The following is a 21,333-nucleotide window of genomic DNA, read 5'->3' on the forward strand; positions in this document are numbered from 1 at the left end:
CTATCAGGCTCTCTGGTAAGATTTCCTGTCAGGATTATAGTGAGTTCTGGGCAGATGACTTTCCTCCTGCCCTGGCTGAAGCAGCCACGAGCTGTTGTGGGCAAATGAGGTCTCATGACTCGGCCTCTCTGGACTGGTTACAGTTTGGCTTAGGAGCGCATAAACAGTGATCCGAAGCACCGCAGCTTACACACAACAGAACTGTATTTCTCTCTCACAGCTCCTCGGGCCAGGCTGGGGCCGCACCTCCACCCTGCTGCTCCTAGCTCTGTCCTGCCAGGATGGGCTTTTCACCCTTGTGACCCAAAATGACTTCTCAAGCGCCAACCAGTATATCCCCATTCCAGGCAGCGGGAGGAAGAAGGTGTGCCCCTTCCTTCTAAGGACACTTTCCAGAACTAACACCCACCACTTGTGCTTACATCTCACTGGCCAGAACTTTTTGAGTCACGTGGCTACCGCCAGCTAAAAGGAAGGATGGGAAATGTCTTTTAACTAAGTGAAAAAGTGCCCAGATAAAACGTCCTATTGCTGAAGGCCAGAGTGGCCATTAGGGGGCAAGGGTACTACTTGTTGTGATGACCGAATTGTGCACCCCCCAATCATATGTTGAGTCCTAACCCCCAGCATCTCGGATTATGTATTTGGAGATGGGGCCTTTACAGAGGTGATCAAGATAAAATGAGGTCTTCGGAGTGGGCTCTAATCCAATATGACCCGTGGGTGACCTTATAGGACCCAGACACACACAAAGACTATGAGAGGACAAGGGAGAAGACAGCCGTCTACAGGCCAGGGAGAGAGGGCCCCGGAGAACCAACCTGCCCACGCCTGGATCTCGGACGTCCAGCCTCCAGGACCGGGAGAGGATACATCTCTGTGCTTTGAGCCGCCCGGTCCGTGCAGCTTTGTTACAAGCAGCCCCAGCAAACTTACCTTTTGCTGTGTAACCAGCCATCTCCCGGCTTATCAACGCGCAGCACTGCGCGGCCGACGTGGGTCAGGAGTGCGGGCACAGCCTCACGCAAAGCCTGCAATCAGGTACAAGCCGCCCCTCACCTGGAAGCCTGACCAGGCAAGGACCCACTTCCACGCACACGCGGTATTGGCAGGAATCCATTCTCTGTGGGCTTTGGACTGCAAGCCCCCCGCTTCTCACTGACCGTGAGCCACGTGGCCCTGGAACACAGACACAGCAGCTTGCTTCATGAACGTGGACAGGCCCAGAGAGTAACAGCCAGCAAGACGGAAGACTCCAGCTTTTGTAACCTGATCCCAGGAGCGCCACTTTGGCCTTATTTAGTTGGTTACAGCAAGGGACCAGGATCAGGCCACACTCAAGGCGAGGGGACTATTCGAGGGCATGAATAGCATCATTATCAGGAGGGGGTCACCGGGGGGTCTGCGGACCACAGCCCCTGACAGCCTGGAGCCCGGCCATTGTGGGCTGCTGTGCCTGAGGCATCAGGGAACTGGGACCTCGAGGCTGGTGGCAGTTCTCTGATGTCGCCTCCCCGAAGGGAGCCCGGTCGCTATCCCCTCAGGGACAATGCTTCTGTGCTGCTGCTGGGCTTCCCTTTATCCCACCGCTTGGGACAACGGACCACGGCGAGAGAAGGTGGAGTTGTGGCTTATGGGCCCGGAGGAGGGCGCTGCCCTGAGTGGGATCCGGAAGATGCATACTGCGTGCATCACCTGCACCCCCCCACCTCCGGCAGCTCTCTCTGGGGCCAACCCTCTCCCTGCCAGGCGGGCGGGACGGCTGCCCCTCGATGCCCGACTGTCGTCTGTGGTCCTCTGCTGGCTCACCGACCTCCCCTCCAGGGGTGAAGCTCTGGAGCCCAGGACCCTTCTCCCGGGCCTGCCCACCCTAAGCACGAGGTGCCCTACAGACCTCTGGAACGGGGGTCCTCTCCTTGAAGGGGACCCGTTAGGGTCGGGCAGTCATTCCTGTGGGTGGCGCCTCTGGGGTCAAAGCTGCTTCTCGTTGCCCCAGCCACGGCCCCTGCGGGCAGCAGGCACTGACCCGGCCGGTTTTTGCCCCCGTGCCTGCCCTAGGCCCTCCCTTGCCCTCCGCTCCCCCTCCGGCGGATGACTCAGCCAGGGGCGGCGCCTGGGCTCCCCTCCTCCCCGACCGGCACTCCGGGGCTGGGCCGGAGCACGCACTCCGCCTTTCCTCCCCGCAGGGAGGGCCCGGCGGTCCGGGTGAGCCCCTCCCTCAGCCCGCGCCTCGCTGGGGGTCTCCGGCTCCCAGCCCACCGCCCGTCCTCCCTGCGGCCCCAGGCCGCGGCGACAGGGGTCCCAGCGCAGGGGGACCTTCCCTGACGCACCGCGCCCCCGCCCTCTGCCCCGCCCCTCCCCTCCCGGGGCAGGTGCTTCCCCGCCGCGCCCCGCCCCCTTCTGCCCCGCCCCTTGCCCCGCCCCCACCCTCCACCCAGTTCTCTGCCCCGCCGCGCCCCGCCCCTCCAGCCTTGCCCTCTGCCGGGTCCCCGTCCTCTGCCCATCCCCTCCCGCCGCAGGTGTTTTCCTCGCCGCACCCCCCTGCCCCGCTTCCCACCCTCCGCTCCGCCCTCTACCCCGCCGCTCCCCGCCCCTTCCGCTGCACCCCTGCCCCGCCCCGGTCCTCCGCCCGGCCGCGCCCCGCCCCTTACCCCGCCCCGGCCCGCCCCCGGCCCGCCCCCACCCGAGAGTGGTGCTGTGATCTCAGCCGTGCGGCTGCCCTGGGAGGCCAGCCGGCGGGGGCGGGGGTTGGGTCGGCGCCTCGGCCGGCCATTGGCAGAGGTGGCGGCCACTGGCTGTCAATCCCGCTGGCCCGGCCCGGCCCCGCCCCGCCGGCGCAGCGTCGAGGGACGCACGGCCGCGGGGGCTGCCGGGACGGGTCCAAGATGGCCGGGTGCCTCGGTTCCGCTCCTGTACGCGGCCTCGAGTCCCATTCATTGCCGCGCTGCTGAGCGGCGCCGCGGGTCGGCTCGAGGGCTCGGGGGGCTGTCCCTGCGGGGCGGGAGGTCGCCATGGCGACCCTAGAAAAGCTGATGAAGGCCTTCGAATCCCTCAAGTCCTTCCAGCAGCAACAGCAGCAGCAGCAGCAGCCTCCGCCGCCGCCTCAGCCTCCTCAGGCGCTGCCGCAGGCGCAGCCGCCGCTGCCTCAGCCGCAGCCGCCGCAGCCCCCGCCGCCCCCGCCGCCCCCCGGCCCGGCCGTGGCCGAGGAGCCACTGCACCGACCGTGAGTACGGCCCGTTGCAGCTCCCGGCCCAGCGACGGCCGGGGGCGGCGGCGCCCCTGCACACCCCGGCCCCGCGGCGCCCCGAACTCAGGGCGCGCACTGTCGCCCTTCCCGCGGCGAGACCGCGTCCCGTGGCCGTGCCCGGGTCCCCCGGCGTGGGTCTGCGCCGCTCCGCAGGCGGGCACGGCGTCGCCGGCCTCCCCTGAGGGCACCGCGGCGGGCACGGCCCCAGTCCTCTGCCTTCCCCGGCGTGCGAAGTTAGGGGAGGAACTTGCTGCTTTGTATTTGCCAGAAGCGGGCTGTGCTGTGAGCAGAACTCGGAGGGGCCGAGACCGCCACTTCCCTTCCGTCTCGTCGTCCCTGAGAGGGAGGAGCGTGGGGCACAGGACATTCGCGGCGAGCACGGGAGCCGCAGCGGTGGGGGGAGAGTGATGACGTCATGCCGTTAGGCCGCCGCGGGGGGGAGGCCGCGGGAGTGCGGTCCCGGGGGGCTCTCGACACGGCCTGTGCCTCACGCTGTCTTCCCGCGTTCTCGAGGCACGTGGGTTCGCTCGGGGATCGCGCGGGTACGTCAGGCGGAGACGCGCTTGTCTGAGCTCAGGCTGGTCTGCAGACCGCGAGCTGTGGTGCCAAGGAAGTGGGAGCTGCCTAGGAGGCCAGGATTAAGTGAGAAGTAGTAAAATTGACTCGGCTGTGAGGAGTCGGCTGAAGTTTCTTGCCGGTTTTCAGCTGGACATGAACACAAGCCGCTGTCGAGGGAAGGTTGATTGCTGCGGGATGAAGGCTGTGCGTTATTACCCCAGCGCTGCGGTCCCGCCGCCTGCGCTCCCCGCGGGCGGCTCGTTTCCTTCTGTGGACGCGTCCTGCTGCTGTCGCAGAGCTGGGGGTCTCTGCTGCTTGTGCTTGGAGACCGTGCCTCCCCGCAGAACCCAAGTGCTTCCCCCCAGAGTCTCCGTGAGGCCTGCCCCCTCGGGCGTTGCGTTTCCATCAGGATGTGCACACGGTGGCATTTCATGAGGACAGTTTTCAAGGGGCAGCCCCTTTAAGGAGCTTCCTCTCATTTTTAGTAATGTTATTTTACTCGTTATGTTTCTGACGTGATCCTTGCTGCGTCCTGAGAGTTAATTAGAAAATGAGGATTCCAGGAGTAATGTTGACTTATCTGTTAGGATAAAATTTTAGAAAAAAATTAATTTTTATTTTAATAGGTGAAAAACCTTCTTGGATGCATAGAGAAAAACTTTTTTTTGAAGATTTTATTTATTTGAGAGAGAGATATGGTGAGAGAGAGCACAAACAGAGGGGAGTGGCAGGCAGAGGGAGAGGGAGAAGCAGGCTCCCCGCTGAGCAGGGAGCCCGATGCGGGGCTCGATCCCAGGACCCCGGGATCATGACCTGAGCCGAAGGCAGATGCTTAACGACTGAGCCACCCAGGCGCCCAAGAATAAAACATTTTTTAAAAACAATTTGACTTATTTCTACGGCAAGTAATTTATAATCATAATTCATTGCAGACTTTTCTTGTAGTGCTTCTCCAGGAGGTAGATGCCATGCAAGTTCACACATTGCCTGGACCTTGTGTAACAGGAGGCGCTAAGCAGGGCTCCGGTAGGAAGAGGGACCTTACCGCTGTCACTGTCCGTGGGCTTGTTCAAACACTGGGTCAGTCAAAATCTGCCATCTGTTTCTTATGCTGATTTGACGAACCTGAATTTGCTTATCTTCAAAATATGGGTACAAAGAGGTTTCTTTCTAAAGCTGCCTTGACAAAAGTAGGTAGATGTTGTTTTATTACTTTATTTTAAGGTATTGTGTGATTGACTTATTTTAAAAGTGTGATCTATTATTTTCGTGTAAGTAGTGCACTCACATGATGCAAACTCTAAAATTACAAAAAGGTAATAATTAAAATGTCTCTCTCCCACTCCTTTTTCCTGAGTACCTCTATTCCCAGAGGCAAGCTATTATACTTTTCCTTGTGTATCCTTACAGATATAAGCCATGCACATATGAAGATGGATTTTAAGTTATTTAAAACAGAAGTATTTCAGAATAGTAACTTCTAAAGTTTCTTAGCACGCTCTGAAATCAACTACATTGGTCTAATTGTAGTTATTTTAAATAAAATGCATAAATATCATATTTGTTGGAACTTTGCTGTTGAGAAAGCAGGTATTCATTAATTTTGAGTAACAAACTCTGCTTAGAAGTTTGGATCTTGGCATTTTTGTTGAGGCGCTTCAGCTGAAAAGTCCATTCGCCAAAGTAGGATTGTCCAGAAACCATTTAGAAAGTGTCTGTTCTATTTTTATGGTCCTCCGCTGTTGGGGGCGCTGTAGTGTCTCAGCCACGCGTGGGCTTCAGTTGAAGTAGCTGAGTGCCTGCTCGGTGCTCAGCACGTAGGATGCAGGGGTGCTGGGCCGGACCGGCTCCAGTCTCAGCAGGGCTGGCATGCAGGGGGATGCCGGAGCGGGGGACGGTCCTAACTGTAATTATGGGGCCGTGACATTTGCGTTTGGTACTTTCTTACTGTCCATCAGATTCCCACGTGGTTTCCCCTGACTTTAATTCTTCGTTCATCGGTAAATATTTACTGAACATCTAATGTATGCCTCTGTGGTAATAGCTGCAGGGCTGCAGCGGTCAACAGTTAAAGCTCCGCCCTCGTCAAGTTTTCATTTCAGTGAGGGACATAGACAATAAACCAGGTGGATAAGCAAAATACAGGGTATGGTAGAGAGTGATAAATGAAGGAGGAATAGCAAAGCAGGGGAAGGAACTAGGAAATGTCAGCGTTGACAAGGTGTTGACGTCTTAGATAGGGTGTCCAGGGAAGGGCCGTTGAGACTGTGGCTTTTGAGTAAATACCTGGAGAGGCTCAGAGATAGAGCTGTGAAGGTGTATGGAGGAGGGGCATTCCAGGCAGGGGAAGAGGTCCAAAGGCCCCCTGTTTGAGGAATACCAAGGAGGTCGGTTTGGTTGGTTGAACTAGTGAGACGGAGACTCTTAGTAGGGGGTGGTCTCGGAGAGGGAGCGGAGCGCCACAGCAGATGAGTCGGCCCTCCCTTGTAGGTGGATTAAAGACATGGGCATTTATTCTAGGTGCTGTGGGAAGTCATTGCAGGGTTTGGTGGGAGGAGTGGCAGGATATGAGTTCCATTTTACAGTGAATGCTGGTTGAGAACGGAGTGAAGGGGAGCAGAGGCGGAAGCAGGAAGCCAGTTAGAAGCTGTTAAAGTGGTCCGGTGAGAGATGGGGGTGGATGCTGTCGTGATGCTGCAGGGGCAAGGTGAAAGTGACTGAAGGTAGAACCGACAGGACTTGTTCCTCTCTGCCGGGTGTGAGGTGATTTAGCTGAGGTTGCTGTTCTCAGTCAGGATATATTCAGCTGCAAATAATGGGAAACCCTGCTGCAGTAGCTCAAACAGGTGAGAGTTCATTCTAAGACAGCTGGAGTCCGTGTGAGGAGGCTGAACAACGAGATGAGGGACCTGGCCCCTTCCTTTCTAACTTCCTTTCTTCTCTCTCCCTTCCCCCCCCTTCCTCCCCTTCCCTACACCCAACGTGGGGCTCAAACTCAGGACCCCAAGATCAAGAGTCACTCACTCTACTGACTGAGCCACCCAGGTGCCCCAGTCTTTCTTATACTTAGTTTATAAGCCCTTGTCCTCATTGTTTCCCATTTTTTAAAGTTGAGTTACTTGTTTTTTTATTGTGGAATTGAAACAATTTTTTTTTTTTTAAAGATTTTATTTATTTGAGAGAGAAAGTGAGAGAGAGAAAGAGCACAAGAGGGGGGAGTGGGAGAGGGAGAAGCAGACTCCCTGCTGAGCAGGTAGCCCAATGCGGGACTCGATCCCGGGACTCCAGGATCATGACCTGAGCCGAAGGCAGTCGCTTAACCAACTGAGCCACCCAGGCGCCCTTGAAACAATTTTTTATATATTCTGGACTAGACCCTTATCAGATACATGATTTTTAAAACATTCTTCCTTTCTGTGGATTGTCTCTTCATTTTCTTGGTAGTGTCCTTTGAAAGCACAAAAGTTTTCAATTTTGATGAAGTCCAGTTTTCTACTTTGTCTTTGGTTGCTGTGCTTTTAGGTGTCATATCTATGAAACTGTTGCCTAATTCAAGGTCACAGAGATGTATTATTCCTGTGTTTTCTTCTAAGAATTTTAGAGTTTTACATTTACATCTGATCCATTTTGAGTTAATTTTTATATATGGTGTAAGGTAAGGGTCCTTCTTCATTCTTTTGCGTGTGGATGTCCAGTTGTCCCAGCACCATTTATTGAAAAGATTCTTCTTTCCCCGTTGAATGTATTGGCACCCTTGTTAAAAATTAATAGCCCATAAATGTATGGATTTATTTCTGGACTTTCAATTCTTTTTTTTTTTAAGATTTTATTTATTTATTTGACAGAGAGAGAGAGAGAGAGTGAGCAAGAGAGCACAAGCAGGGAGAGCAGCAGAAGGAGAGGGAGAAGCTGGCTCCCCGCTTAGCAGGGAGCCCGATGTGGGGCTCGACTTCAGGACCCTGGGATCATGACCTGAGCCAAAGTCAGATGCTTAACCAACTGAGCCACCCAGGTGCCTCGAGCATCGCGTTATTTTATTTTTTTAACTTTTATTTATTTATTTTTAAAGATTTTATTAATTTATTTGAGAGAGAGTGAGCACGAGCAGGGTGAGGGGCAGAGGGAGAAGCAGGCTCCCACTGAGCGCAGAGCCAGGTCGCGGGGCTTGATCCAGGACCCCAGGATCATGACCTGAGCTGAAGTCAGATGCTTAACTGACTGAGTCACCCAGGTGCCCCTGGACTTTTTATTTTTTTTATTTTTTAAATTTTATTATGTTAATCACCATACATTACATCATTAGTTTTTGATTCTCCTGGACTTTTAATTGGTCTAAATGTCTATCCTGTACCAATACTATACAGTCTTGATTACTATAGTTTTTTTTTTAATCACAATTTCAAATCATGAAATTTGAGTCCTCCAACTTTGTTCTTTTTTAAGATCGTTTTGGCTATCCTAGGCCCTGTTTGTGTCTATATGGTTGTCAGATCAGATTGTCAGATGCACAAAGAAGCCAGCTAGGATTCTGATAGGGATGGCCTTGAATCTGTAGATCGATTTGGGGAGTATTGGCACCTTAACAATGTTAAGTCTTCAGATTTATGAACATTGGCAAAGTTTTTATGTAAAGTGTCAGAGAGGGGCCGTTTTTGGGCTTTGTGGGCACAGTGTCTCTGTCACAGCTGCTCACCTCCGTGGTGGAATTAAAGCAGCCGGAGGCAGTATGTAAACGGATGAGTGTGGCTGTGTTCCAGTAACACTTTATTGGTGACATTGAAATTTGAATTTCATGTAATTTTCATATGTCACGAGCTATTATTATTATTATTATCATCTTCAACCATTTAAAGATGTGAAAACACTTCTTAGCTTGCCAACCAGCCCAAAATAGGCAGGCTGTAGCTTGCCCATTCCTAGATTAAATATGATTGGACCACTTTTGTGAAGCATTTCTTTTCTGGTTACTTTCCAATAACTAGTTTAAAAAATTATAAAAGTTACACATATATATCGTAAAACATTTTCAAACAGCACAGAAGATCTATCCTAGTCTCATTCCCTAAAAATAACAATTATTAAACTTATCTTGTCTTCTCTGATTTTTTAAGCATATTCAGGCATTTAAATGTGTCTCAGTTTTTGTTTGCATGACTGAGATCGCCCTGTATTTCTCAAAGAGCAGTATATCATAGATATTCCGCTATATATCATATATGTTCCATAGCGGTGTATATATATATATATATATAAAATTCTTCTTAATCGCTGTATAACAGTGTAGAATTTCTTATTTATTTGGAGGTGAAATTCACATAACATAAAATGAACCATTTTAAAGTGTATAATTCAGTGACAGTTCATACATGGACAATAATTTTTTTTAAAAAAAGGACTTGGAACTGTAAAGGCAGAGGTTTCACATTGTCCTGACTTTCAAATGGACTGCTGACATATTCTCTCCACCTAAGAGAGTCCCCACCCCTGTTAGCTCTAGTTCCTGAAAGTGAGCCAGCCATCTGACCTTGGATTGGTCCACCCTCAAGACATTTGGTCTTATTCAGACAAGAAGGAAAAAATAAAACACCGTATAAGACACTGGTCAATGTGCTGAATTGAATCAGCTCGGGTGCTAGAATATGTGTTAGAGATACGATCTCCTGTAGATCCTTGCTGCTCAAAGTGTGGTCTCAGGCCAGCAGTTTGCTGTCATTGTGAGCGTATAAGGAGTACAGATTCTTTCCCCAACCTGAGATGTACCGAATCAGAGTCTGCATTTTGACAAGTTCTGTGAGCAATCTGTGTGCACACTAAAAGCTTGAAAAGCCCCGCTGTAGATGGTCAGGTTCTGTGAACAACACTGTCAGCGTTTGGGAGGGAAGACTTGGGCTGTTTGTGTATGTCCAGGGATAGCTGAGGCTATGTCACTTCTCTGTCCCAGGGCCATCGAGCATTTGTCTAGCCCCAAAGTGGGTTGTAACCCTGACACATGAGCCACAGTGGGCTTGAAGAGCTCCCAGTGGGAATGGGGACTTAAGTGGGGACTGGACTTGATGACCTGGAAGGAGCCCTTTCAACCAAGTGCTGGTTTTGTGCTAGGCCGTGTTCTGGGCCCTGGGGTTACAGCAGCGAACAAGACCAATAGTGATGAATACTATGGGGAAAACAAAACAGAATAAGGGGGAGAAGGGGTGTGCAATTTTATTTAGGGCATAAGTGCACCGAGAAGGTTCTACTGGAGCAGAGTGGAGGGAGCAAGCTGTTTGGATATCTGGAAGTAGAGATCCAGGGAGAGAACAGAAAACAGTGTGCGTTCATATTTGAGGAATAGTAAGGAGGCCAGTAGCTGAAGCAAAATGAAGGGCAGAAATAGATGAGGTTAGAGAGGTGGGAGATTAGAGATTAGGGTCAACCAAATGGGGCTTTGTGCACCACTGTAATAAGGACTTTGGGCTTTACTCTGCCCAGATGCATACTTGTGTGGTAAAACAAATGATCTAATTTATGTTTCTAAACGATCACTTTGACAGCACCAAATGCTGGCACGGCCGAAACTGGGTCGTCACTTAATCATTGCTGGTGGGCATGGGAAGTAGTATGGCTACTCTGGAAAACAGTTTGGCAGTTTCTTATAGAACAGAACGTGCAATTACTATTTGACCTGGCAGTTGTACTCCTGAGCATTTATCCCAGAGAACTGAAAAATTCTGTTCATGTAAGAACTTGTACATAGATGTTTATGGTAGCTTTACTCATAATAGCCAAAATGTGGAATCAGCTTCGATGTCCTTCGACAGGTGAATGGTTAAGCTCCTGCTGATGGTTAAGCAGCTAGATGTCCTTTGACAGGTGAATGGTTAAGCTGCTCCGGATACCTGCCACAACGTAGGTGACTCCTAAGGAAATCATGCCAGTGAAAACAGCCGGTCCTGAAAGGCTACAAACTCTTTAATATGTAATATTTTTGAAAGGACAGGGTTTTAGGAAATGAGACTGGATGAGAGATTGCCAGGGTTAGGGAGAGTGTGGTGGGTAGAGGGCGGAGGGGGGGGGCGCGCTGTGGCTCTAGGAGGGGCCCTTGTGGTGATGGAAATGTTCTATGTCTGTGGTGGATCCATAAACTTACACAGCTGATAAAATTGTATAGAACTAAACACATACACATAATGAAGAAAAGACTTTTTTCATTTAGCTTAACAGATTGGTTTTTTGAAATGCACCTTTTTTAGGTAGTGGTTATTACTGTATTTGGTTAGATCACCAGTAAGAAAGGCTTTATTTTTTTATTTTTTACTTTTTAAAAATATTTATTTTAGAGAGAAAGAGAGAGCAAGCGGGGCAGGGTGGGGCAAGTAGAGGGACAAGCAGACTCCATGCTGAGCGCAGAGCCCAACGGGAGGTTGATCTCACTATCCTGAGATCATGACCTGAGCCAAAATCAAGAGTCTGGACACTTAACTGACTGAGCCACCCAGATGCTCCAAGAAAGATTTTATTTTAATGGTCTTTTCTATGACACAGACTGTAGATTGGGGAAATCTTAGTCCTTGGTCCCCCTAATCAAACAGCACTTTTATTTTTAAATTAGGTATGACACATAATTCCAGAATGATTTTTGGTATCCCATTCTTTCTTAAAATCTGTCTGAAGGAGCCCTAATGTTTTAGGACCACTCACATTAGTACCGTACTTGCTGCAAGTGAAGTGGCGGGAGGCGGGGGCAGTGGGGAGGCCTCAGTCCTGCTCGCTGGCAGGGCTGTGCAGGTTCCACCAGGTGAGTGTGCAGAGCCCGAAAAGTGCAAGGCAAGCAGCGTTTTCCAAGTTCCTGTGGAGTCCAGGCCTTTCCCCTGCCAGCCCTCCACTTGGAACTACATTTTCAAGCCGGGTCTTAAAAAATAACATGATATTAACAATAAGAATTTAGATGAGAGCTTGAATTCCCATTCTTAGAATTCATTCTTCGGTAATTAATGTGGTCCTAGCATGCTTTTGTGGCCTGGCCTTTTTTAGGTGCCTCCTTGCAAATGTGTGTTTCTGTGCAGATTGCTTTAGCACGGAAGAGGGGCGGTCGGAAGGTTGTTTGCGTTTTGAAGGTGAAGTTAACATGATTGCATTTACCCAAGTTGGAAGAGTCAGGACTGCTTACCTGTTGATCTAGTTCCTGCTCAGAAAGGCAGTTCCCTTTTTTCCTTAATTTCCATACTTACTTTTCATGTAGAACAAGCCAGTTTGACATATCAGTTCATCAGTCGGAGTTAAATTCCATGGGGGAATGAAGTGGTTGTGGTTTTCTAAGTTTCCAAGTTTGCTTATTGGACAAAATAAGATAGCAAGGAGGTATTTCAAGCAGGGACCATAGACTATACAGGAATTGAGTCTGAAGATGCACGACCTAAACAACGGCGTTATTCCGAGTGGCCAGAGTTGCCTGAAGGCTGGGGAATGTGGACGACTGGAAAGTAGCCTGAGGCCTTGTTCTAACGGGCCTGGTTAGACTGCGTTTAGAAGCGGGCACCACGGGGCCGTAGCTTGTGCTGTGTGCATTATGTGGTGTGCTTGTCGCTTTGAGTGGGTGATACTGGAATGATTGTTCTTCCCCTTTTCTGATAGTTTTGGTTAATGTCTCTTCGTTGGGGTGTCTGAGGGTAAAGTTTGATCCCACACTTTAAAATATGGGTATTCTTCAGTGTGATAAAAGAGGGGGTGCTTTTTACAGGATTTAGTTACACTTGTCTGCCTTTTTAAGCAGGCATTTTTTAGAGTTTGACTCTGATGTAGTAAAATTGTGAAGTTCTTTAATGATGTGTCAATTTCACACGTTTAGCCACGTTGGCAATGACAATGGATTTGAGAAAAATAGAGCAAAATTAAAGTATTTGGTAGCAATCAGATGGTTTGTGTTTATGCTTCTCACACAAAACAAGTACTTACTAATTATTGTTTGAATTTCAATGGCACGTTTAGCACCATTGAAAACTGTCTGCCTGCAGAATTTTGTGATTCTTGGGCTATCGATTTTTGTGTGGAAAAGATTCAAATTTCATCATTGCTAGGAAGTGATTGTGAATCAGGTAAGAAGAGAAACTTGAAATATGTGTGCTTTCTTCTTAGCTGTAGATAGAAAGTATACTGTTCTGTTTTCATAATAAGAATCATGGAAGGTGCTGCTAAGAGACCTGTGATTGGTTGTCTAAAGTGTGGCGGGTGGGATTGCACAGGCTCCGGTTCCCACAGCCTTTGAGCTCCAGTAGGGGTCACTCCAAGGCTGCTTTTTTTTTTTTTTTAGTAGCTTTGCTGTTTCTACTTTTTTTTTTTTTTTTTCCATCTCTTGGTTCCAGAAACTCAGGTTCAAAGTGATTATCATTTATCTTCTGAATCCTATCTGAAAGACTGACTCAACTTTTGAGCCCATTTTAATGTGTATTTTACTTATTCTTCTACAGAAAATGTTGATTTAGCCATTTCCTTGTCGGCTTTTTATGAACGTCTGTGAAGTGCAGGCCTTGTGCTGAGTGCTAGTAACAGACGTGCTCTGGCCCTTGCTCTTAGTCTGTCATCCTGGGAAGGCGACTCCTGGAGCAGTTGTTACCAGAGTGGCCTGGAGGCTGGCTTGCGGGGCGGGGGAGGGAGCCCCAGGGGAATAGGACAGCGTTTCCCCCGGGAGCGCCACAAGGAGGAGGAAAGAGAGGGAAATAGACAACAGAAGAATGTATTTTTATTTTCTTGGGTGAGATCCATATTCTGTCTTTGACTTTTTGCTCGTTTCATGCACATTTACTCAGGTTCTGGCAAGGTGGGTCTTCTTGAAATCAGGTGCAGCCTTGACAGCTGTGCTGTTTGTTGCTCACTGTATTCTTTTGGTTTATCCCATATATGAAGAGGGAGGCAAAGTTCTTGTTAAGACTGGTATTTGTATCTATTACTCTGTAAAGGTAAATGTTCCATTGGCCTGGCCAGTTCTCGATCAGGCATGTGTGTAATTACTGTGAAGCTGGTAACTTTTTTACTCTTTTCTGGTACCCTGGTATGTGAATTCAGTTCATTTAAGGCCTTGGGCAGATTTTCACTTTGGAAATCAAAAGGTAATGGGTAGGTGAGTTAGTTTGCTTCCTAAATGCTTAAAATGGTCAATGTTCTTGAATTTTCTTGATGGCGGTCTTACACTGGGCAAATTAATTGTAAGCTTTTGTAATGGAGAAATTAATCTGGTGGTTTAAAGAAGAGAACATTTTAATTCTCAGAGCACTTTCTTCTTTAAATCGAGGTGTAATTTACAAATAGCACAGTGTACCCTGTTTAGTGTACAGTTCTGTAAGCTTTGACAAATGCAGGTAACTACTACACAGTCGGGGTTTAGCAGTTTCCTCACCCCCTCAAGCTTCCCCTACCTCTTTGCCTCCACTCCTCTCTCCAGCCCCTGTAAATTACTGATCACTTTCTGTTCCTGTAGTTTGTCTCTTCCAGAACATTATATAGATGGAATCCACCACTGTGTAGTCTTGAATCTGGTACATTGAGATTCACCTTGTGTGTAGTAGTGGTTTGCTCCTTTTTACTGCCAAGCAGTATTCTGTTGTCTGGTTGTGGGGGTTTGTTCGTCCGTCTACCGGGTGAAGGATATTTAGGTTGTTTCCATTATAGTGCTTTTGAAGTGGGTGGCTCCTGAGGATCGGAGGTGAGAACCCTCTGCTTCTTGTGGTCACTTAGGGACCCAGGCTCCTCCCGTCCTGTTGGTTCTGCAATCTTCTTGTCTTTATCTGTACAATCAAAAACTGGGTGTTAGGCACGTTTGTTGTAATTCGAGGGACTAGAAGGAGAGATACCCAGGATAAGCTGGTGAGGCAGATCCTCCATATATCACTTCCATTCCCATTTTATCTGTGAGAATGAAGGCGTGTGTCTCTCCCTACCTACAGGGAGGCTAAGCAATGGAACTTCTAATTGGGGGGGCATGTGTCCAAGAAGGAAAGATTGGTGTTTGGGTGGATGACTAGCAGGTAGTCTGCAGTATTAACTTACTAGTAAAAGTCCTCTTTAGGAAAGAGACCAGTGGGAAAGACATACTCACCAGTCCCTGTAATGACGGTCTCTCATAATTGGCCACTCATTGGGAAGCCCTCTGTCTACTTGCCATGAAGAAGGCTTCTCACTCAGGCCCTGATTCTTTTCTTGTTCGAAACCCCTGCCTGTTCTTTTTGGCTCCTGGCTTCCCCCTTTGGAGGTTTGTCCTTGCCCCTTTTCTTCTCCAGCGACGTCTGAAGTGCCTTTTGGAGGTGTTGCCTTCGTTGGATTGTGTAGTTTGTAATAGCCTGTTCCTTCAGATGCACTTTTCGGAGCCTGAAGGTTGCATTGGGGACTTAACAGTCACAGGTGTTCGCAGATTAGACCCCTACCCCTTTGGTAATATAATTCCCTCAAAAACTATTAGTCTTCTGGTTTAGTTGTTTCTAGTCAGTACGAGGTGCTGGTAACCACACTCAAATTCTTCTCTGAATGTAGTTCTTCAGCCTGGTTTAATTTTTGGCTTCCTCTTTGGATCATCCCTCTGTCCCTTGTTTTGAAGGTGTCTGAAGCCGCAAGTGTGGGTGGGAAGCAAGCACCTTTACTCTGATCTTGAGCGGGCTGTTTGTCTCCTTGTGTTGCCCCAGAAGTCCTTACAGGAGGCTTCTTCCAAGCTGTCTGGGGGTGTAGAAGTGGTCAGTCTCCCCACCACGAGCGGGAGGTCAGCCGTCAGTTACAATGTGATTTTGAGCAGCAGAGGCAGCTTGGTATGAAGAGTAGCGATGATGCTGCATTGCATTGAATCACGTGCCCCTTCCATCGGTGTGATCTTGGGCGAGTCACTGTTTGCACTGCAGTTTCTCCTCTAAAATGGGAAAAATAGGTGCATCAGTGACATCACCCAACTTTTCTGTGGAGCCGTGTAGTTTAGGAAGCCTTCGGTTGAGCTCATCTGTGCCTCCCCGAGCTGACCCCACTCTGCCCCCAGCATGGAGTATGCGGTTTCTTCCTGGTGGTCCGGAAGTGCTGTGGAATGAATGAATGATATGTGGAAGTCGGTGGAGTGGATAATTCAATACATGTTCACTTTCCCTTGTTTTTTCTTTTAGAAAGAAAGAGCTCTCAGCCACCAAGAAGGACCGCGTGAACCATTGTCTCACAATATGTGAGAACATAGTGGCACAGTCACTCAGGTAATTGCACTTGGAACTTTCTAGTAAAAATTAAGACTATATTTTTGTTCCTAATGGGCTAGAATATTCTTTGTCTCCCTAGTTCTCTTAAGACATTTAAAGGCCCATTTTCTCATATTTCTGGCTATAGCTATACGGAGTCATACTCCTTTTTGTAACTTAATGAACAATAGTTGTAACCATTATGATAATTGAACGGGTGTTTATATTTAGTTAGCACTCTTGGTAACTGTGATCACTGAAAAATCTTCTGTTTGATATTTTTACATTGTGGCAGTAATCGGAACAGGCAGGAGACTGTCCAGTGACATGTCTTGTCTTTGCTTCTCATTGGCACCCTGCTGCTGTTCGGGCGCGCCCAGCAGTGGCCGGCGCCTGCTCACCTGCGCTTGGGGATCTGCGGGGCCCTGGGCAGCGGACTGTAGGCCAGTCTCCCTTGCTTCATCTTTCTTTTGTGGTGAACTCGTGGCATCTTCTTTTCTGTCTTTGCTAAATCTCCTCATTCTCTTTGCTTTCGGTTGTCTGTCTTTCTAACCACTGTTCCTAGTGGCTGTGGAGGGTAAATATTTCAGGCCTGTTTCTAGGGCCTCAGTAGGAGACAGATGTGCCTGAGGTTTCTGAATTCTGTTACCTGGTTGGATATGGGTGAAATACTTCTCTCCTTGCTTTTCTTTCTCTTGGAACAAGTAATTCACATTATTGTCCTGCTTGGAAGCTGGAAAGAGCTCTCTATAATCTGTTAGAATAATAATCTTGATTTTAGTACTGACAGAAACTTAGTGACTCACTTATTTTTAATGGCACCTTGCATTTGTATTTTATATTTTCAAAGTGATTTCGCATATAATAGTTCATTTTAGCTGAACTTGTTCCATCGTTTGGGAAATGTGGTGGATGATTTCTCTTTCTAATTTGTAGAAATGTGGGAAGCAAATGAAATAACAAATGAGAGTATGTGCTGAAAATAAAAATTATAAGTTAGTGTGCTGTTGTAGAAAACAACACTGTGATAAAAGTAGGGAAAAAAAGGTTTGAATTCCATCTCTACTCCTTATAAGCCAGCTGATTTTGGATAAATTTAACTTCTTTCAGTCTGCATTTGTGAACTGTAAGTCCTGATTTTTGGGGTTCTTGTGAGATTGGGTGACACTGCATCCCTGTTTGTTAGTCGCATGGGAGCGAGAGCTCTATAGGGTTGTGACGGGTCTTGTCCAGAGCTACCAGGTGTCACTGCTTTCATGTGAAGTGACTTAGATCCCTGACAAACATTTGCTCTCCTGCTGCCCTAGCAGAGTTTTGCCCATCTGACCTCCAGCATCCGGGAGTCCAGGAACATTTCACTGTGAAAGCTTACGGACCCAAAAGATGAGCTGTCTTCCACTTGGAATGCTTCCTGCTCTGTACTTACTCCGTTTCTTTTGCTCATTCTCAGTGGAATTGATGGAATGTCGGCTTAGATTTTCATATTAGTAAAGTATGTTGGGATATCTTAGGATTGGTTTGCGGCTCAGTTTGCCATCTTAAATCAAAATAGTAGCTGTTAGTGGTTTTCACAGTAGTGTATTTCTTCTGTTTTTATGGAGTAATGCTGATAGTTATGCTTCTTGTTCTACAGAGGGACATGTTGATGGGATATTTTATGGATCCAGAGAGGTCGTCTTTGGTGTCATCAGACCAAAGAATTATTTAGTTTTAAGATACTTTCCATACTTTGCAGGAATTTCAGAGTGTAGAGCTCAAGTAGATATTTTATTTATGTATATAGTGTTTTATCAAATCTTTCTTATAGCTGGTATTTCCTGGGATCTCTCCTTGAATATAACTAAATCTTTGATACATTTCTGTAGCTTCTGTGATACACTAACTTTGTCTCCAGTGGGGTTATTTCAGTGGTAGCTTCTGGAGTTTTTAATGTGGGAAGTCATCTAAAACTTCATGGATATTGTGACTATTAGTGTACTTCAGCTCCCAATTTGGTGGTCTAACCTACTAGTTCCTAAATATGGATGAGAGTCAAGATCATCCAGAAAATTTGTCAAAAATACAGTAATGAAGATACCTCACTGTCCTCTTTCCCAAACACACTTATATTTTCTGTTCAGGTGTAGTGTAGGGATTTGTTTTTCACAAGTCTCGTCTTGGGAGTACCTTGGGAACCCTTATCTAAGCGTGTGCACCTTGATAAAGTGGTTAGGTAAAAATAAATATACAGAAATCCATAGGTTTCCCACATATTAGCGTAGGTCAGTCAGAAGATATCAGGATTCAAGATCCAATTCACAGTGGCACCAACATAGAGAATTTCAAGGAACTGACAAGAAATATGCAGAAAACATGTGGACTGCTGTTGGCTTTCTTGAAAGGTATAGATGACTACTTTCCTTCCTAAATGGAAGACTTTTTATTATAAAGCTGAGTTTTCTCTAAATTAACCCATAAATTTAAATAGCTTTGATCAGAGTTCTAGTAGGGGTATTTTTGAACTTGTTCACCCGCAAGAATAAATACATGAATGTTGCAAAGAAAATCGGAAACATCAGCAGTATGGTGAGAGGTGATGTACACAATGTTAAATTAGTTGTTAGACATTAAAGGTTTGGGATAGAAAGTTAGGAGAGTGTATGTGTGCATCTGTGTGTGTGAATTTATGGTAAAGATAACATTTTGTATGAATAGGGAAGCGATAGGTTATTGAACCAAATGACTCGAGGAAAATTATGTCTGTGCCTCATATTGCAAACAGACATAATCAGGTTAATTACTTAGATGTAAAAAAATGAAATTATTATTAAAAATAGGATATTTGATCTTAGGCGGAGGAAGACTAATAATATAAAGGAAAACATTGTTTTGACTGGAATATAGTTCAGTATGTCAGACTCCACCTTAATCAGACTTGAAAGTAAATTCAACTTGGGGATGGTATTGACGGCATATATATCAAAGATTTAATAGCTGTATAAAGAGCAATTATAAGTCATTAAGGAAAAGACTGTCAGCCTAATAGGAAGGCAGGCAAAGAACATGACCAGGTGGTTCAGGAAGTAAGAAATATGTGTGGGCCAGTAAACCTGACAGCTGACATGTATTTTTTGTTTCCTGTGGGAAAATATTCACATTTACTAGTCATCAGGGGAAAGAGACCAAAGTGAAAACAAGAATAGCTTCCATCCATCAAATTGACAAACATTAAGAAATACTAAGGGGGCGCCTGGGTGGCTCAGTCATTAAGCGTCTGCCTTCGGCTCAGGTCATGATCCCGGGGTCCTGGGATCGCGTCCCTGCATCGGGCTCCTTGCTCCTCGGGGAGCCTGCTTCTCCCTCTCCCACTCCCCCTGCTTGTGTTCCCTCTCTTGCTGTGTCTCTCTCTGTCAAATAAATAAATAAAACCTTAAAAAAAAAAAAACAAGAAATACTAAGGATTTTTGTCAGAAGTGATACAACCTTCTTAAAAAAGGCAGTTTGGCAAAAATATCAAGCTTCAGACTGTCATCTTTGTGGCAGTCTCACCTGAGGACGTTATCCTTGGGAAAGTGTGTGACAATGTCCATGCAGTGCTGTTCATCCCATTAGAAAATTAAAAATAATGACTTAGCAGTTGGGGAATTGAAAAAGTAAGATACATTTATAGAAGGGAATGTTAGTTAACTTTATAAAAGATGATTATTAGAAATGTGTATTTGTGACCAGAAAATTTATTAACACTATGTTAACAACTTAAATTTAAAATATCAAGAAAGATATTTGCTCTGGTAAGATAAATACCAAAGACAGATTTACTTTCCTGTCTAAGACAGTTGATAATGGACAAAATATATGTGACAATGGTTTTCAAGACATCAGGCAAAGAGCAACAGCAGTCCTCGAAAAATGGAAAAGTGTGGGAGCCACATGACTCCCCCCTCCCCTGCTGTTACTGTGTGGAAGGAGTTATGTGGGGAGGGGAAACCCAGGCAGAGCCGTGGGGTGCATGGTTGAAGAGACAGACAGAGCTGCCAGCTAGAGCCAGCTGGGAAGAATCCCGAAGAAGACAGCGCTGCACAGAATGATCCCTGGAGCCTGCAGAGGGAGGGATTCTTGAGTCTTTAGCTCCTATGGAAGTGCAGGTGCTTATAAGGATAAAACTTAGGGCTGGGGTAGGATCACCTAGAAGGATGAGGAGGAACACTTGCTGGAACACTTGGTGGAAGAGCTCCTGTTCACACCAGCCGCAGTGGACAGGTATCCTTCCTGGGCCTTGGCTGGAGGATGCAGAAGGGTTTGCCCTCACGATGGGGGCTAACTTAGCCCTAAACTAAGATGTTATTCTGGTCCTGCCTGATGAAGCTTACAGGCAAAACCCAAGATTATACTCTTTCATGGTAACATTATTGCATCTCAGAGCAAAGTTCAAGAGTGTTTATAGGAATTCAGAAGTATATAGGGCCCAACGAGGTAAAAATTAGAAGATCCGGTGTCCAGTCAAAACTTTTCAGGAGTGCGTATAAGCAGGACAATAAAATTCGTAGTGGTCAGTTGAAACTGACTCAGAAATTGCACAGATGGTTAAAAAAAATAAAAAACAAAACCATGAAAACAGTTACTTTATGTATTTGAGAAGCTAGAGAAAAGATGGAATGTGTTACATAGAGAGACAAGACATTAAAAAGAGCTGCGTTGAACAAAGGTGAGAGTGGCTGCAGATTCCTTGTTGGAAAAACCATACGCACCAGCAGTCAGTGGGGCGTCATTTGTAAAGTCTTGAAAACACCCTGCGACCGCATAGCCAGTTAGTCCATCTCTCAAAAACAGAGGTGAAGTAGACACGCAAAAGCTGAAATAATTTATGTCCAGCAGGCAGCCACTCTAAGAAATAGTACAGAGTGTTTCCAGTAGAAGGAAAATAAGATGAGAGAGGAATCTGGACCCACGCAGAGGATCAGAGAGCAGGGACATGGTAACCTGGCGCCATGTGACTAGAAGACCTGCCTCCTCATTTTCCATCTCTTTAAAAGTTAATGGATTGCTTGCAGCAAAATTAATAACCACATATTTTGGGGCTTTATGACATGTGGAAGTAGAATGTGTGACAACACTGGCATAAAGGCTGGCTGTAGCTTGTGTTCGGCCGGATAGTGCCCCTGCCCCCGAGACAGCAGGTCCTGATCCCTGGAATCCTGTGTACATGTGCCTGGAAGGGAGAGGGTCTTCCCGGACGTGAGTAAGGTAAGGATCGTGAGATGGCGAGATTGTCCTGAGTTGTCTGGGGGGACCCTAGATGTAGCCACATGTGTGTCCTTATGAGGAGGAGGCAGAGGGAGGTCTCACACACAGACACACACAAACACACACACA

At 47.2% G+C, this 21,333-nt stretch overlaps 2 protein-coding genes across 3 annotated transcripts in view; one reads left to right on the plus strand and one right to left on the minus strand.

Moving 5' to 3' along the window:
- MFSD10 (major facilitator superfamily domain containing 10) overlaps positions 1-21,333 on the minus strand; it is a 631,579-nt gene that overhangs the window by 123,259 nt on the left and 486,987 nt on the right. The gene's annotated exons all lie outside the window — the stretch shown is intronic.
- Positions 2,846-21,333, plus strand: part of HTT (huntingtin) — a 140,015-nt gene continuing 121,527 nt past the window's right edge. For both annotated transcript variants that reach the window (XM_032395577.1, XM_032395579.1), the window contains exons 1-2: positions 2,846-3,223; positions 15,916-15,999. In XM_032395577.1, the coding sequence (XP_032251468.1) occupies positions 3,012-3,223; positions 15,916-15,999 (296 nt within the window). In that variant the 5' untranslated portion in view covers positions 2,846-3,011. The remainder of the gene's footprint in view (positions 3,224-15,915; positions 16,000-21,333) is intronic.

This window comes from Phoca vitulina, unplaced genomic scaffold (assembly GCF_004348235.1).
Source record: "Phoca vitulina isolate PV1807 unplaced genomic scaffold, GSC_HSeal_1.0 scaffold85, whole genome shotgun sequence".
Classification (NCBI taxonomy): Eukaryota; Metazoa; Chordata; class Mammalia; order Carnivora; family Phocidae; genus Phoca; species Phoca vitulina.